This window comes from Hemiscyllium ocellatum, chromosome 28, assembly GCF_020745735.1.
Source record: "Hemiscyllium ocellatum isolate sHemOce1 chromosome 28, sHemOce1.pat.X.cur, whole genome shotgun sequence".
NCBI lineage: Eukaryota > Metazoa > Chordata > Chondrichthyes > Orectolobiformes > Hemiscylliidae > Hemiscyllium > Hemiscyllium ocellatum.
The window spans coordinates 31,838,020-31,853,302 of NC_083428.1; the positions used below are offsets into that span (position 1 = coordinate 31,838,020).

A 15,283-nucleotide genomic window follows, 5' to 3' on the forward strand; every position below is an offset into this window, starting at 1 on the left:
CAAACAGATTTGATAGACTAGATTTGTTTCTCTTGGAGCAGAAAGAAGCATCTCCCACTTGTGCAGTATCAATGACCAGATAGGTGTAATGTGAGAGCAGAAGGTTTAAAGGGAATGTAAAGAGATGTGGTAGGAATCTGGAGCTCATTGGCTATAAGGGTGGTAAAGGAAGAAATCTCCAAACCCTTGAAAAGTATTTAAATGTAAACTTGTGATGCCAAGGCCAACTGCTGGAAAAAGTGATTAGAATAGTTAGGTGAAAAGAAATTCAAAGGACTACAGATGCTGAAAATCAGAAGCAAAAGCAGAAACTGCTGGAAAAACTCAGCAGGTCTGGTAGCATCTTTGGAGAGAAAGCAGTGTAAATGTTTTTAGTCCAGTTCTGAAGAATGGTTAGGTGGTTGTTTGAAAGGGGCCTTTTTTCTGTGCTGTAGACTATATGTATAATAGAGCTCAGCATTATGTGCAGTGACACTAAAAAAGGTTCGCAAAAACCAACAAGAGTCAGACAGGAGGAACCATTAGGGACACGTATTACAAAAACATGGGGGTTTGTGCCTAAGATAGAAATTCAAAGTGCAGGATACAGCCGTGACCCAAACCTCATGTCAGCTCAAACCAGGAAGACAGACTAACCAGGACAATTATGAACTGGAGCTAAATGACAAAATATACAAAGGAGATATCAGCAGTAGATTTCAAGAGAAGAAAATCAGAAGAGTTGCCTTGATCAGATCTGTAGCCAATGGTGATGGTGTACATTCACTGCCTATGCTACAGCCAATGGAAAACTCAAAGTGCTCAGAAAAATAAACACTGGCAATTATGTAAGAAGCAATTCCACAAAGTTATCAAACAGCATTGGGTTTGTATATCAAAGAGCAGAGAGCATCATGTTAGTACATTCCTGTTGTTAGTTGAGCATATTTCTGATAAAATCCTCATGCCACTGAGGCAGAAGGGACCACTGCAGATCTGCAATTATTACAGACAGTCAATGGGTATTTCATCCCAAAATGGAATCTTGTAAATCGAGTAAGTATGATTTAATCAGGGATTCTAGAGGTCATGGGAATCCTGAAGGACCTGTACAGACATCTCAATATTGAGCATTCAAAGTTGATTCACAATTTGGTCATCAGAAGCATCTCCGATGATAAAGTTATTAGACTTTTGGCCAGCTCAGTCAACAATATGGGTAAGTAACCATATGCTGAGCTGAGATTCCTGAAGAAGGGCTTATGGCCAAAACGTCGAATCTCCTATTCCTTGGATGCTGCCTGACCTGCTGCGCTTTTCCAGCAACACATTTTCAGCTCTGATCTCCAGCATCTGCAGATCTCACTTTCTCCTCCCAAGTAACCATATGGGTAACAATATGGGTAAGTGAGCTTTTGGATAAAACAGTTAATTGGAATATAATGCGGCCACATACTGGCAAGACAAACGTAAAATACTGGAATACTGATACTAAAAATCCAAATTCAAAAACAGAAAATGCTAGAAGTATTTAGCGAGTCTAGTGGCATCTGTAGAGAGAGAGAGATTTACCATTTCAGGTCAATGATCTATCAGACTGCTGGCAATCTTAAAATGATTGAAAACACGAAAATAAGCTAAAATGGTAGGACCGAGTTACTCACCTTTATTAGTGCTGCTGTTACCAGGGAATTCAAACAAATTCTCTTTACAATAGAACTCTCCACACCAGTAACTCCTGAGGACAGGGAAATACCAGGGTTTGGGAACTCCATATTGACCTACAAAGAAAAAATATCCAATAATAGGTGATCAGAATCATCCACCTGCTCAGCATCCAGGGTGACTCAGTGGTTAGCACTGCTGCCTCACAGCGCCAGGGACCCAGGTTCGTTTCCAACCTTGGGCAACTGTCTGTGTGGTTTGCACATTCTCCCCGTGTCTGAGTGGGTTTCCTCCAGGTGCTCCGGTTTCCTCTCACAGTCCATAGATGTGCAGGTTAGGTGAATTGGCCAAGCTAAATTGCTCATAGTATTAGGTGCATTAGTCAGGGGCGAATGTAGGGGAATGGGTCTGGGTGGGCTGCTCTTCAGAGGGTCGGTGTGCACTTGTTGGGCCAAAGGGTCTGTTTCCACACTGTAAATAATCTAATCTAATCATCCAATACTTTCTTTCAGACAGCATTTCATGTGCAGAAAGACACCTCAAATAAACTTTGCAAAATCATGTCTTGGAAAATGCAGAAGGATTGGGGAGAATAAGGATGGTGAATGAATCGAACAGAAGGAGTCTTGTTGATGAACAAGGAACATGCAATTCATTGTAAGTTTCACACCTGTAAATGAATTGCTGTTGAAGTGCAGTCAACGTTTATCTGTAGGTAAACCATGTCCAATTTCCATGCTATAAAGCTCCTCAACACACAAGTTGGATGACCCAGTCAATAGTTATTTTGATGGCAATAGTTGAGGGATGAATATTAGTCATGGAACCAAGATAACTCCCTGTCCTGCAAATTATGCAGTAGATTCTATCATACTCATTTAAATGGTAAACAATGCCTCAATTTAACGTTTTGTCTGAAAAACATTTCCAACGAAACACCCAAAGTGCTATGTTGATGCATCAACCTAGATTACAATCTCAAAGACCTGAAATAGGGTTTTACCAGAATCTTTTGCCTCAGAGAAACAGGATATCACAAAAGACCAGAGGACAGTGGCCAAAGAACCAGCTGCCGATTTTGGAGTGTGGGACCATGAATGAATTAATGGAAGAGGGGTTAAACCAACAGGGAATAATGAGAAATCGGGAGAGTTAGAACGTAAATTCAGAATGTGGAACCAGGAGTCTGAAGTAGGAGATCTCTAAACTAGGGAGGAACATCGATATGAGCAGACTTGAAGAGGACAAAAACTGGCTAGTCAATTAATTTGCCAATATAATCAACAATGTGACATCCAAGGGAATGTGAACCAATAGCACAGCAGGTTTATGTTCTATTGCATCTCTTCATATTTTTCAAAAAAACTGCCTCTTCTTGAGATTTGGTTGACACATATTGCTTACTTTCATGTAAGAACCTATATATTTGTGAGTTGAAGGATAATTAGCTGTAGGGCAATCTTGGACTAGCCTGATTAGTTCTCAGTTAATGCTTTTACTTGCACCTTCAAGCAGCAGCAGTCAACAGATCACTGGAAACCCAGCTGATCATCCTTATCTCTAAGCTCAGGAGAAGGCAATAAATAGCAGCTTTCTGAAAGCCACACAATTGAAAGTGGCTAATTCAATGTGAAGAAATACAGGTCAGCCTGATCTGTACGCCTCAAATAATGCACTGTACAATGTATTTCAGACTCAAGCAATCAGAAAAGCTTCTCTAAGTGAAGCATTTTGAAAACAATGTTCATTCATCCTAAAGGTAAACAAACTTACGAGATTTGCTTGAAAACATATGTTTTTTTTCAGTCCCATATGATCAATGGAACATTTGCATTACTTGATAAAGTAAATAATTACCTGGAAACACTGCTTCAATATACCATGCTGCAAGGCCATAGAGGAGAGCATCAAACAGCATGAGGATGATTGAAGTTGTAAAATTGTATGCATCGCCCGCTACAGGGCTGGAGACAAGGTTAAACCACTGGATACCAATTCCTTGCTCCTCGTAGAGAGAGAAATATTCACATCCAAAACCAAACGCAACTGGAGATAACAGACTCTGTGAGAAAAATTACAAGAGACTTCAAAAACCACTGAATGCAAGTTTTAATCCCATGAGCATTAGGAAACTCTTGATAAAACATGAAAATGTGAAATGTTGGAAAATGTTTCATTTCATGGTACCTATGTCTTAGGTGCAAGACTTTTTTTGTAAGAATTGAAGTCTTTACATGCAATGTATGGTTTAAGAGGATGATAAACAGACCAAAAGTAATTACAATGCAAAGGATGCAAAAGTATGCATTCAATAAAAACAGAGCTCGATGTGGGAGAACCTTAAACAACGTATTTCAGAGTTTTGTGTTAAAGACAAAATGTCCACAATCTTCTTGGTAAGGGTTTTAGTTCTTCACATGGCTTCCCTGAACAAAAGGGAACATTTAGGAATTGAAGTTAATTAGCTGAAATCTATATCCTAGATATTCCATGTGTGTCACATTGCCATGAGATGGGTTGCGGAGATATATTTTTTTGTTTCGCATTTATGTGAGACTTCTGAGTAACAGAATCAATCATTTGGAGCTTGAGAGCAGCTTTGAGCCGAGCAGAGAGAGAACTTTTTTTTAAATCAATTCTCCAGTTCTGAGCCTTGGAAGAACATAATGGGAGTAGATTACTCAAGAGATAATATGGGGAAGAATTTTAATCTGCTGGGTTTCTGCCCTAGGTAAGTTCAGCCTCAGGTTTTGACAGCAAGTTTGGGTAATGATCTGGAGACATTTTGGTGAATTTTATTAAGACCTTGCAGAATTCTTGGTAGCTGAGAACTAAAAAGTTTGATTCAGGGTAAAACAAAGGCCAAAAGAAAAAGAATCCCAGGGGAGATAATGTTATCTTTTTTGAAAACAGGCATACTCACTCCCTTTGAAGCAGAAAAATGTGTGACTTATTTTTTGTTTTCTTTAGGCTTTGCCAGGGTCTGGAGACTCACTGTTGGAGCAACCAGTTTTCGGTTAAACAGGTCTGGCATTTCTTAAATGGCATTATAGCGGAGGACACAAAAGATCATCAAGGTTCATGTTACATGGTAGCGAGTGGGCAATTGACTGATGAGTATTACCATGTTTTGCTTTAAGTTGGGTCAGTCATTTATACTGAGAAGCTGAGAATCTGTATTACTCTATTAAATTAATAACTAAAATCAGATGAGATGAAACAAAACTAAAAATATCAAGTAAACTAAAAACTTTAATTAACTTTAATTAAGCATATTAAATAAGGTTAATAAGGGAGGGCAGGGGTGGTAGCATATTATTACTGCTGTGTGTGGGAGTTGGTGGAGACCAATGAGATCTTGAGTTACCAAATCTGCAAAGTGTCTGTGACCTAAGAAACCTCAACTGAAACAGGAGTTTCATTTCACCTGCTTAAAACTGGTTGACATTTAATGGAGACTCTTTTCAGAAAGCCCTGCTGAATTAGGTGCTAACAACATGTCTTCCCTGGGATCAAGGAGCCTGAGTGCAGATGTCCCTATTTAGAGGCCAGATGCACTACTGACTGGTAGCACCGCCAGATGATGCCAGTAATAAACCCTTGCAAGGCCTAGAATCATAAAGGAACCCAGGCTACATATTAGTGATGGCAGTAGTTGGGGTTATGAGAAGTGAGTCCAAAGTAACAGCTTGGGCTTATAACATCAGCTTCCTCAATCAGTTCCTGATTAAACACGATATCCCCCTGGGAACTTTGCATGGGTTTAGTCATTATTCTTCCACTCAAAAAAGCCTTCTGCTGGATTAATATCAGTGAAGATGGAACGATGCCCTTGCATGAGCATTAATACTAACTTAAGGGCCTGAATTGGTGGTGGGAGGGGAAGGCTACAATGTGACTTTCTGCCATAGACTCAATCAAGATGGGTACAGAAACGTGACACGTTTCTCCTGACCACTCTCCGACCGCTTTCCCCACCACCAAACATGTTACAGAAGTGGCTATTAAAGAAGCTTCTCTTCCCACAAACTCCCTGATACACCTAATTTTTTCCAGTATTTTCTGTTTACGTCAGATTTCCAGCATCCAATATAATGTGCACGTCGCTGGATGGACCAACAGTTATTGTCCATCTCTAGCTGCCTTTGAGAAGATGGTGATGAACTTCCTTTTGAACCACTGGACTCCATAGATGTAGGTACACCCACAGCGGTGTTAAGGAAGGAGTACCAGAATTTTGAACCAGCAAAATTTCAGGAACAGTGACATATTTCCAAATTAGGATGGTGAGTGACATGGAAGACATCTTGCAAGGGAATGTCAAGGGGTGATGGTTAGAGTTTCCCTTATTGGGACTAGTCATTGCCTGGCACTTATGTAGAGTGAATGTTACTTACCATTTCTCAATGCAATCCTGGTTATTTTCCAGGCTTTGCTTCATTTGGATACTGACTGCTTCAGTGTCTATAGAGTCACGAATGGTGCTATTGTGCAATTAACAGTGAATATCAATATTTTGGAACTTATGATAGAGGGTAGATCATTGATAAAGTAGCTGGGGATGGGGGCACTACCCTGAGGAACACCTGTAGAGAAGACTTGGAGCTGGTATGACTGACTTCCAATAGCTACAATCATCATGCATGCATGCACACACACAAAAGCCAATGCCATGCCCATGCACTCAATTATTGCTAGGACTTGATATCACATTCGGTCAAATGCAGTCTTGATATTAAAAGCAGGTGCTGTCACCTCACCTCTGGAATTAAGCTACTTTGTGCATGTTTGAACCAAGGCTGTAATAAGGTCAGGATCTGAGTTCCCTGGCAGAATCCAAACTGAGTGTCAGTGAACAGGTTATTGCTAAGCAAGTGCTGTTCGATAGCATTGTTGATGATACCTTCCACCACTTGACTGCTGATCAAACGTGAAATGATGAGACAATTGGCATGATTAGAATTATCCTGCATTTTCCGTATAGGATATATTTGGGCAACATTTTACAATGCCACTATTGTATCTGTATGGAACAGCTTGGCTAGGGGAGCAGCAGTTCTGGAGTCCTCATCTTCAGTATTATCTTGCTTTTGTATGTTTAGTGAGACAACTGCTGGAGAACTTTGTAAAGTTCTTCAAACTCGGAAGGTACATTAATCTTAATAGAGGTTCAACAAATGTTCATTCATTGATTCTAGAAGTAAGAGGGTTTTCTGTGAGGACAGCTTTAGTAGAATGGGCCTATATTCTCTGGAATTAAGAAGAAGTGAAAGGTGATCTAATGAAAAATAAAGATTGAGAGTGTGGACAAGGTTGATGGGGAGAACTGCCTGGATGGAGAACTAAGTGCCAGTTTACATTGTCACACTCTGATCGGTCTCCGATTAAACCTGTGCTTCCACAGCAAGTTGCGAATTGGAAGATGAGCAAACTCCTGAGGGGAAAAGGAAACTAGAACAGCATCTCCATTGGATTACTTCCTCTTTCCTCCAGAAGGGGATGTCAGAGGAGCTTGTTCTGTCCTAATCCTCAGGAGACATTCATCTCAGGCTAGATAATGGGGGCCTGGCATCATATACACAAAAAAACCCTGAGATTTATTTGTTTACCATCATATCCATGGTAGACAAGATATTCCAAAACATTCCAACGCATAAAGCCGTTTAGTTTGTTCCATGTTTATGCTCATCGATTTGCAGAATTTTAGGCAATACAATTAATTGTGACTAGTATATCAAGTACTTAATCCTTAGAGGAAAATATTCAGTCTACTTAAACTCCTCCCAGTGACCTCAATGCCTTTGGGACTGTAGATGTTGATTGGAAATAGCTGCATCTTTTTAAAACATGTTTCTTTTAACTTGCATTGAGATGGATATTCTCCAGTTATGTGATACTGTTACCATCATTGAAGTAATTGACTCCTAACTCCTAATTCCTAACAGTGATACAATGCCACCCTACACCAAGGAGTGTTATAGCACAGAACATCAAAAGTTAGATGTCCAGAGCTTTGAATTTAAAACGAAAAGGTTACAAAACAGGAAACCCAAGGTTTAAAAGTAGAAAATCTGGTTATTATGCAATCAGTTGGCAGTTATGCCAAAGACCTATGACATATATTGGAGTTACAGTAAATTGCGCAATACAGATTAAGTTTCAAATATTGTTCTCAACAAATTTGAAAATTTAGAAAATGAATATCTTGGAAAAAATTGGCTAAAAGGAGGTATTAAAATGGCTTGGTGTACTTCAAGTTGATAAGAAACTAGTAATGGAAGGGTGCATCGGCAGATGTTGAAGAACGTTAGGCAGGAAAAGTCAGTGGCACGCCCAAATTTCCCAACCACATTTAGGTGGTGGTGGAGGACCAGGAAATTGCAAATGTGATATCCTTAGACAGAAAATAGGTGTAAGATTAACATCTTCTGCAGTTGCTAGAATTAAAATAACTGTAATCCTAGATAAAATGAAGTCATTTGGAGAAGTGCAGATTAATTAAGGGAAATCTTCAGGAACCTGGAGACAACTGGAAAATCCCCATCAACCTCAGTAGGTTCTTAATGAGCTGTGCCAGCTGCCATGGTCCGATTGGTGATTCTGCTGCCACCCATCCTATCTCTGTAATATGGCTTGATGAAATCAGTGAACTGGCACACTGACCAGCATGGCTGATTTTAGCAGTAATCCAACCTATGCTAGACCCAGCATAGTTCCCATAGTTTTCCAACTTGGAAATTCAAGTTCCCATAGTCTGATTACACAGCTCAATTTGATCCACCACTGTCTGAGATTAGGTTTGTATAGCAGCTTTTCATATTATTCCAATTTTTTTTAAACAATAGCAATTCTCAGCTTATTAATATTTTTATTTGGCAGTCAGCTTTCCAATCATTATATACTACTTGAATAGACTTCCCATTTTAGTTCTGATGCAAAATCTCTCCCCTGGTTTAACCCACTCTTTCTAAACTATAGAGTCTTAGTCTCCCCATCCTCTACAATTTTCAGCTTTTTGGATCCCATTTTTGTTGACAGAAATTATTGCTTTTTGATATACTTCACTGTGCTTTGATTAGGTATTTCACTTGAAGTAAATGCAATAAAAAAGCATAGAGGTAAAACCCAGCTCCTTTCTGCACACTACCCCAAACCAAGCAATCCAGTAGAACACAACAGAGTCAAATCTTCGGCTAGCTTCAGGGCAATTATTGAGTGGAAATTTGGAACAGGAGCCTAGCGACTGAATAGCCTGTGAATTGGTTCACTTTTTTCCTGTGTTCAATACAATACCATTTCCTCCTCGCTCTCAATAAGATGATTAAACTGGGATGGAGGCAACATTGATGGAAATTGCTCACCATGTATTCAGCAATCCAATTTATTTCCAGATACAGTGAGTCATGTCATTTATTATTTAATACCCATTAGACATAGCTCTGATCTGATATTTGCAGGTATTTTCAGTACACCCAGCCTAATTATGTATACAGCTGAAAAATGAATTAGAGGGTGAGACTTTCATTCCCTCTTTGATCTGCTTTCATCTTCAACTGATAAAATGAAGTCATTTGGAGAAGTGCAGATTTATTAAGGGAAATCTTCAGACAACTGGATGGGATGAAAATTTTCTGTGGCTTCTGGTTTTAAAGGCCTTATATTTAATGAGTACAAGCTCATTCCAATTTAGGCTAAAATACCATAAAAGTATCTGTAAACAGTATTCTTACTTAGCAAGAATGCATTACACCTGAGGAGAAATCGATAATTTCCATACCTTTACAACTCTTGAGGTTTGGACTGAGACAGAGTTGGACTGAAGTAAACAGAGCTTTATGTCCTATTTCACTTGCTATACCCAGTGCTGGAATGTTTGATGTGACTGTGTACTGCCATCCCAGATTTACTTTACCAGCTTGACTACTATCCCATATACTGCCAACTGTCCTCTGTCCCAATCAAACTTCCCTACATGTGCACTGCTTTCAGTTCCTTTCTACACTCTACAGACTTCCATAAACTAAGCTAGTTAGTGCTGCAGGTTTCACATCAAAGCAAATTACTGCAGATGGCACCAAATTAAAAACAAAGTGCTGCAGAAACTCAGTAGGTCTGGCAGCATCTGTGGACAGAACAACAAAAAGTTAACAGTTCAAGTCCACTAGGACTCAAAATGAAGTTGTGAAGAAGAGTCATAGTGGAATTCAAGCATTAGCGCTGTCCCTCTCTCCATAGATACGAGGCCAGTGGAATCTCTCAAGCTCTATGAGCTTTTGTTTTAGTGCTGAAGAGCACTACCCAAAGTTTTACCATGATAACCTACTTCCTCTGACTTCAACAGACTGCATTGTCAACATTTGTTTACTTCAGAATGAACAATACTTGAATTCATCCAGTAACTACAATTACAGGAACCAGTCTGGATCATGCCAATGATAACCATTAAACTCACCACAAATATTTGGAGTGGGAAAGTGACCGAGTTTCTCCATGCCACACACAGGACAAATGGAAGGTAGAGGGAGAAGTAAATGATTCCACCACAAGCGGCTGCTAGGTTTGCACCAGAGAAGAACGTGCTGATCAGGAAACACAGCATGATGGTGGAAACAGCAAAGGTTGCAAGGAATACAAATACAACAGAGGGACTGCTGTATGGGAGAATCTCTCCTTTCTGTAACAAAAGAGAAAAGAAATATAATTCTTTGTTCTGAACATTCTGTACAAGTTTGAAGATCTCACTGGAACATACAAAACTTTACCCGACATGATGCACAGATATTGGATGTTTTCCCTGTTGTTAGTCTAGGACCAGGGGATATACTCTCAAGTAAGCAGTAAGCTATTTAGGACTGAATTAAGGAGGAACCTCTTCACTCAAGGCAGTGAATCTTTGCAATTCTCTCTCACATAGGGCTGTGGAAGCTCATTCATTGAGCTGGTTCTAGAAAGAAATCAATAGATTTCTGGAGACCATTGCTTTCAGTAGACACAAGGTTTGTGTGGAAAGGTGGTTTTGAGGTAGATGATCAGCCATGATTGACTGAATGTTGGAGAAGGTGTGATGCACTGGATTGCCTACTCACAATTCTATGTTCCTGTTCAGGACAAGCTCACTGATCTTTTATTGTGTACACAAAATGTCTTTGTGAATTGTTTATTTTCTCTTTGAGATTATTATTATTTAAGTTTCAAACAAAAAATGATGACATCCCACTAAACATGATGTTGCAGTAACAAAAAGCCAAATAGCATAGCTGTAATGAAACACAGATTTAAAATAAATAGAGATCGGATTGTGGGAATTGAACATTTTGTTCTCTGTTTACTTTGCCAGTCACTACTTGCAAACTAATTACTCCAGACGTGTCCAGAGCTTCCACTATCATTGTACAGTAGTCAGCTGGAAAACCACAAACCACATTACTTCAAAAAACCTCATGAAAATACAGGGCTGTTCTGTTTATGTCAGGAAATGTCCCTTTCATCCCCCATCATCTTTTATTTCCAGAATGTGGGCATCACTAATCTCCACCCATCACTGGTTACACTGACATTTATTGAGCGACCTTCTTAAATAAATACAGCCCATGTGTACACCCATAATGCTGTTAGGGAGGGAGTTCCATGATTGTGACCCAATGACAGGAACGATGATATATTTCCAAGTCATGGTAGTGAGAGGCTTGGAGGGGAACTTGCAGAAGGTGGTGCCCCAGCATCTGCTACCTTTGTCTTTCTAGGTGATAGGATTGGAAGGTGCTGTCAAAGGAGCATTCATGATTTACTGTAGTACATCTTGTATATGACACACATGCTGCCACTATGTGTTAGTTAGGAGAAAGTGAGGACTGCAGATGCTGGAGATCAGAGCTGAAAATGTGTTGCTAGAAAAGCGCAGCAGGTCAGGCAGCATCCAAGGAGCAGCAGAATGGACGTTTCGGCATGAGTCCTTCTTCAGGAATGAGGAAAGTGAGCAAAGCAGGCCAAGATAAAAGGTAGGGAGGAGGGACTTGGGGGAGGGGCATTGGAAATGCGATAGGTGGAAGGAGGTTAAGGTGAGGGTGATAAGGTAAGGGTGATAGGCCGGAGTAGGGGTGGGGGCGGAGGGGTCATGAAGAAGATTGCAGGTTAGGAAGGTGGTGCTGGGTTCAAGGGTTGGGACTGAGACAAGGTGGAGGGAGAGGAAATGAGGAAACTGAAGAAATCTGAGTTCATCCCTTGTGGTTGGCGGGTTCCTAGGCGGAAGATGAGGCGCTCTTCCTCCAGCCGTCGTGTTGCTTTGGCCTGGCGATGGAGGAGTACAAGGACCTGCATGTCCTTGGTGGAGTGGGAGGGAGAGTTGAAGTGTTGAGTCACGGGGTGGTTGGGTTGGTTGGTCCGGGTGTCCCAGAGGTGTTCTCTGAAACGTTCCGCAAGTGGGCGGCCTGTCTCCCCAATATAGAGGAGGCCACATCAGGTGCAACGGATGCAGTAAATGATGTGTATGGAGGTGCAGGTGAATTTGAGGCGGATATGGAAGGATCCCTTGGGACCTTGGAGGGATGTAAGGGGGGAGGTGTGGGCGCAAGTTTTGCATTTCTTGCGGTTGCAGTGGAAGGTGCCAGGAGTGGAGGTTGGGTTGGTGGGGGGTGTGGACCTGACGAGGGAGTCACAGAGGGAGTGGTCTTTTCAGAATGCTGATAGGGAGGGGAGGGAAATATATCCCTGGTGGTGGGGTCCGTTTGGAGGTGGCGAAAATGACGACAGATGATACGATGTATATGGAGGTTGGTGGGGTGGTAGGTGAGGACCAGTGGGGTTCTGTCCTGGTGGCGATTGGAGGGGCGGGACTCAAGTGTGAAGGAGGGGGAAGTGGAGGAGATGTGATGGAGAGCATCGTCGACCACATCTGGGAGGAAATTGCGGTCTTTGAAGAAGGAAGCCATCTGGGTTGTTCGGTATTGGAACTGGTCCTCCTGGGAGCAGATGCAGCGGAGACGAAGGAATTGGGAATATGGGACGGCGTTTTTACAGGGGGGCAGGGTGGGAGGAGGTGTAGTCTAGGTAGCTGGGGGAGTTGGTCGGTTTATAGTAAATGTCCGTGTTGATTCGGTCGCCTGAGATAGAAATGGAAGTCTAGGAAGGGGAGGGAGGAGTCAGAGACGGTCCAGGTAAATTTGAGGTCGGGGTGGAAGGTGTTGGTAAAGCGGATGAACTGTTCAGCCTCCTCGTGGGAGCATGGGGCAGCGCCGATACAGTCATCGATCTCGCAGAGGAAAAGGTGGGGGGTGGTGCCAGTGTAGCTGCGGAAGATGGACTGTTCCACATATCTTACAAAGAGGCAGGTATAGCTGGGACCCATGTGGGTGCTCATGGCTAGTGTGTTGTCAAGGGAGTGAATGGTGATAGCGGTGGATGGGGAATTTATTTTATCTCCTACTCACCAGAAAATGCCTGCTTGTATCTGCTAAAACATCTATGACATTTTCATCCTGCCTAAAGAGTGAACCCGGACGATAGAGCTGAGTTCAGGAATGTGGACTGTTTACTTCCCCACCCCATAACATTTGGGTATTGAAGTGAATTATGACAGCCCAGCTGGGATCAGCTAACTCTGAACAGAACTGGAAATGAACATAGAGCCCTTCTGGTTTGATATGTACAATGGCACACTCAGCACTGGATATATAAATGCAACTGATGAGGTAGTTTAAGTAGCAGTGCAATTTAAACATGCAATTTACAAACAGAAATGATACATTGATGATTATCATAGCAATTATGTGAGCAACAGAGATCCACCAAAAATAAATCTATTTTATTCAGTCCAGCAGACTTAGAAATGAAATTTTTGGAACCATAACACATAGGAGAGATTAACATTTACGTTTACAGATAACCAAATGAACAGCTAAGAATCTGTTGAATTTAATCTAACCACACTTTAAATTGCATCAGAGATCATTCTTAATACTTTTCTGTTGAATTAGTATACTTTGAAATTAATTGTGCTTTAAATATGTTGATGAGCTCAAAGTTTAATCTCAATAGGTGGAGTCCTTTGTCAAGAGTATGGTGCTGGTAAAGCACAGCCGGTCAGGCAGCATCTGAGGAGCAGGAGGAGAATCGACATTTTGGGCATAAGCCCTTCATCAGGAATTGCTGATGAAGGGCTTATGCCCGAAATGTGGATTCTCCTGCTTCTCAGATGCTGCCTGACCTACAGTGCTTTTCCAGCACCATACTCTTGATTCTGATCTCCAGCATCTGCAGTCCTCACTTTTTCCCAGGTGGACTCCTTTACACATACTGAAACAAAGCAGGAAATGAGGAGTGAATACGGCAAAGAAAATTGTAAAGTGCAAATCTTCAAATAAAGAATAAATTCAAAAGTTTGGTGCAAATGAGAAAGCTTTTTCAAAGAGCATAGTTAATGATCATCACCAGTTCGAATTCTGCAGAACATTGCCAATCTATAGAGGCATTTCATATAATTAATCACCACAAAATAGGAATAAGCTCAAGTCAACATCTGTTGTGTGTGCGGTTATATATGATGCCACAGTATAACACACTTGTGGGCTCAATGAGACATAGTGGGAAATACATGAAAAGCCAAGAGAAACACAGATGGGCTTGCCATGATCAGAAGACAGTTATTGTTGATGTCCAGAAAAGGTTTTCAGGATGAAAACCAATCTATGAGACATCATCAAAATTAGGTGAATTTAACATCTGCACTAGAATCCACTGGGGCTTGAAGTAAAGAGGTCACTGGGGTTAGTGCTTAGTCTGAATTGACTGGCAGTTGCAAGATGTGCACAGGAACAAAGATCTATAACTCATAGTTTTCAATTTGAAAATTAACTGAATAAGTTTAAAACATCCTTTATCTTGTTCAAAACGTTTTGTTAACTTCAATTATTATAGGGCATTTACCTTCAGGATTAACGTGAGAAAAGCAGCACTGATGAGGAAAGGGATGAAGCTACTGATGAACCAGCTGACCCACAAAATTCCATTAGACAGTCCCATCATCTTCATTGTCTCCTTTAGCCGTGCCTCCTTCTCATGAACCAGCCTCTTGACTATCATCGCTACTGAGTAAATCCAAGACAGGATCATGAAGAGGGGCAACGAACGGTTCAAAACTCGCAAGAAACTGATTTAAGAGAAAATCAAAATTAATCACCTGTTTGGAAGACAATCAGCTAAATAGTTTGGAATACAGAGTTGAGTTCAGAAGGAGAACATTATTTAAAACTGTTCAGACTATCTGAAGAGATAGTAGGTTCACAAGGAACGTACTAGGGATACAGAAGTCACAGACCAAGAATCTCAGAGTAAATTATTGGTCTCAGTCAGGAAGATGGCTTGAGCAATTGGTTCATACTCTAAATTAGTTTGGCAGAAAATTAATAAAAGGAATGAGAATTAGATTTCAGTTTCTTCCTTGATACACATGCGTTGTGCCATCAATTTAAATGGTCCATTGACATTGTCTAAACTATCTATGGTTCCAGGATGAGGTACTGGAAAATGGCCAGGAACCAAATGCCTAGGAACAAAAAACTGCAGATACTGGAATCTAGAGTAGACAAGCAGGAGACTAGAAGAACACCGCAAGCCAAGCAGCATCAGGAGGTGGAGAAGTCAA

At 41.0% G+C, this 15,283-nt stretch overlaps 1 protein-coding gene across 1 annotated transcript in view; it reads right to left on the reverse strand.

The window, feature by feature from the left end:
* The window catches only part of LOC132828921 (phospholipid-transporting ATPase ABCA1-like), a 116,041-nt gene that overhangs the window by 72,919 nt on the left and 27,839 nt on the right, over positions 1 to 15,283 (reverse strand). The window contains exons 9-12 of the mRNA XM_060846120.1: positions 14,566 to 14,788; positions 10,097 to 10,318; positions 3,502 to 3,706; positions 1,644 to 1,760 (exon numbers count right to left, since the gene is read on the reverse strand). Coding sequence (XP_060702103.1) covers positions 1,644 to 1,760; positions 3,502 to 3,706; positions 10,097 to 10,318; positions 14,566 to 14,788 — 767 coding nt within the window. The remainder of the gene's footprint in view (positions 1 to 1,643; positions 1,761 to 3,501; positions 3,707 to 10,096; positions 10,319 to 14,565; positions 14,789 to 15,283) is intronic.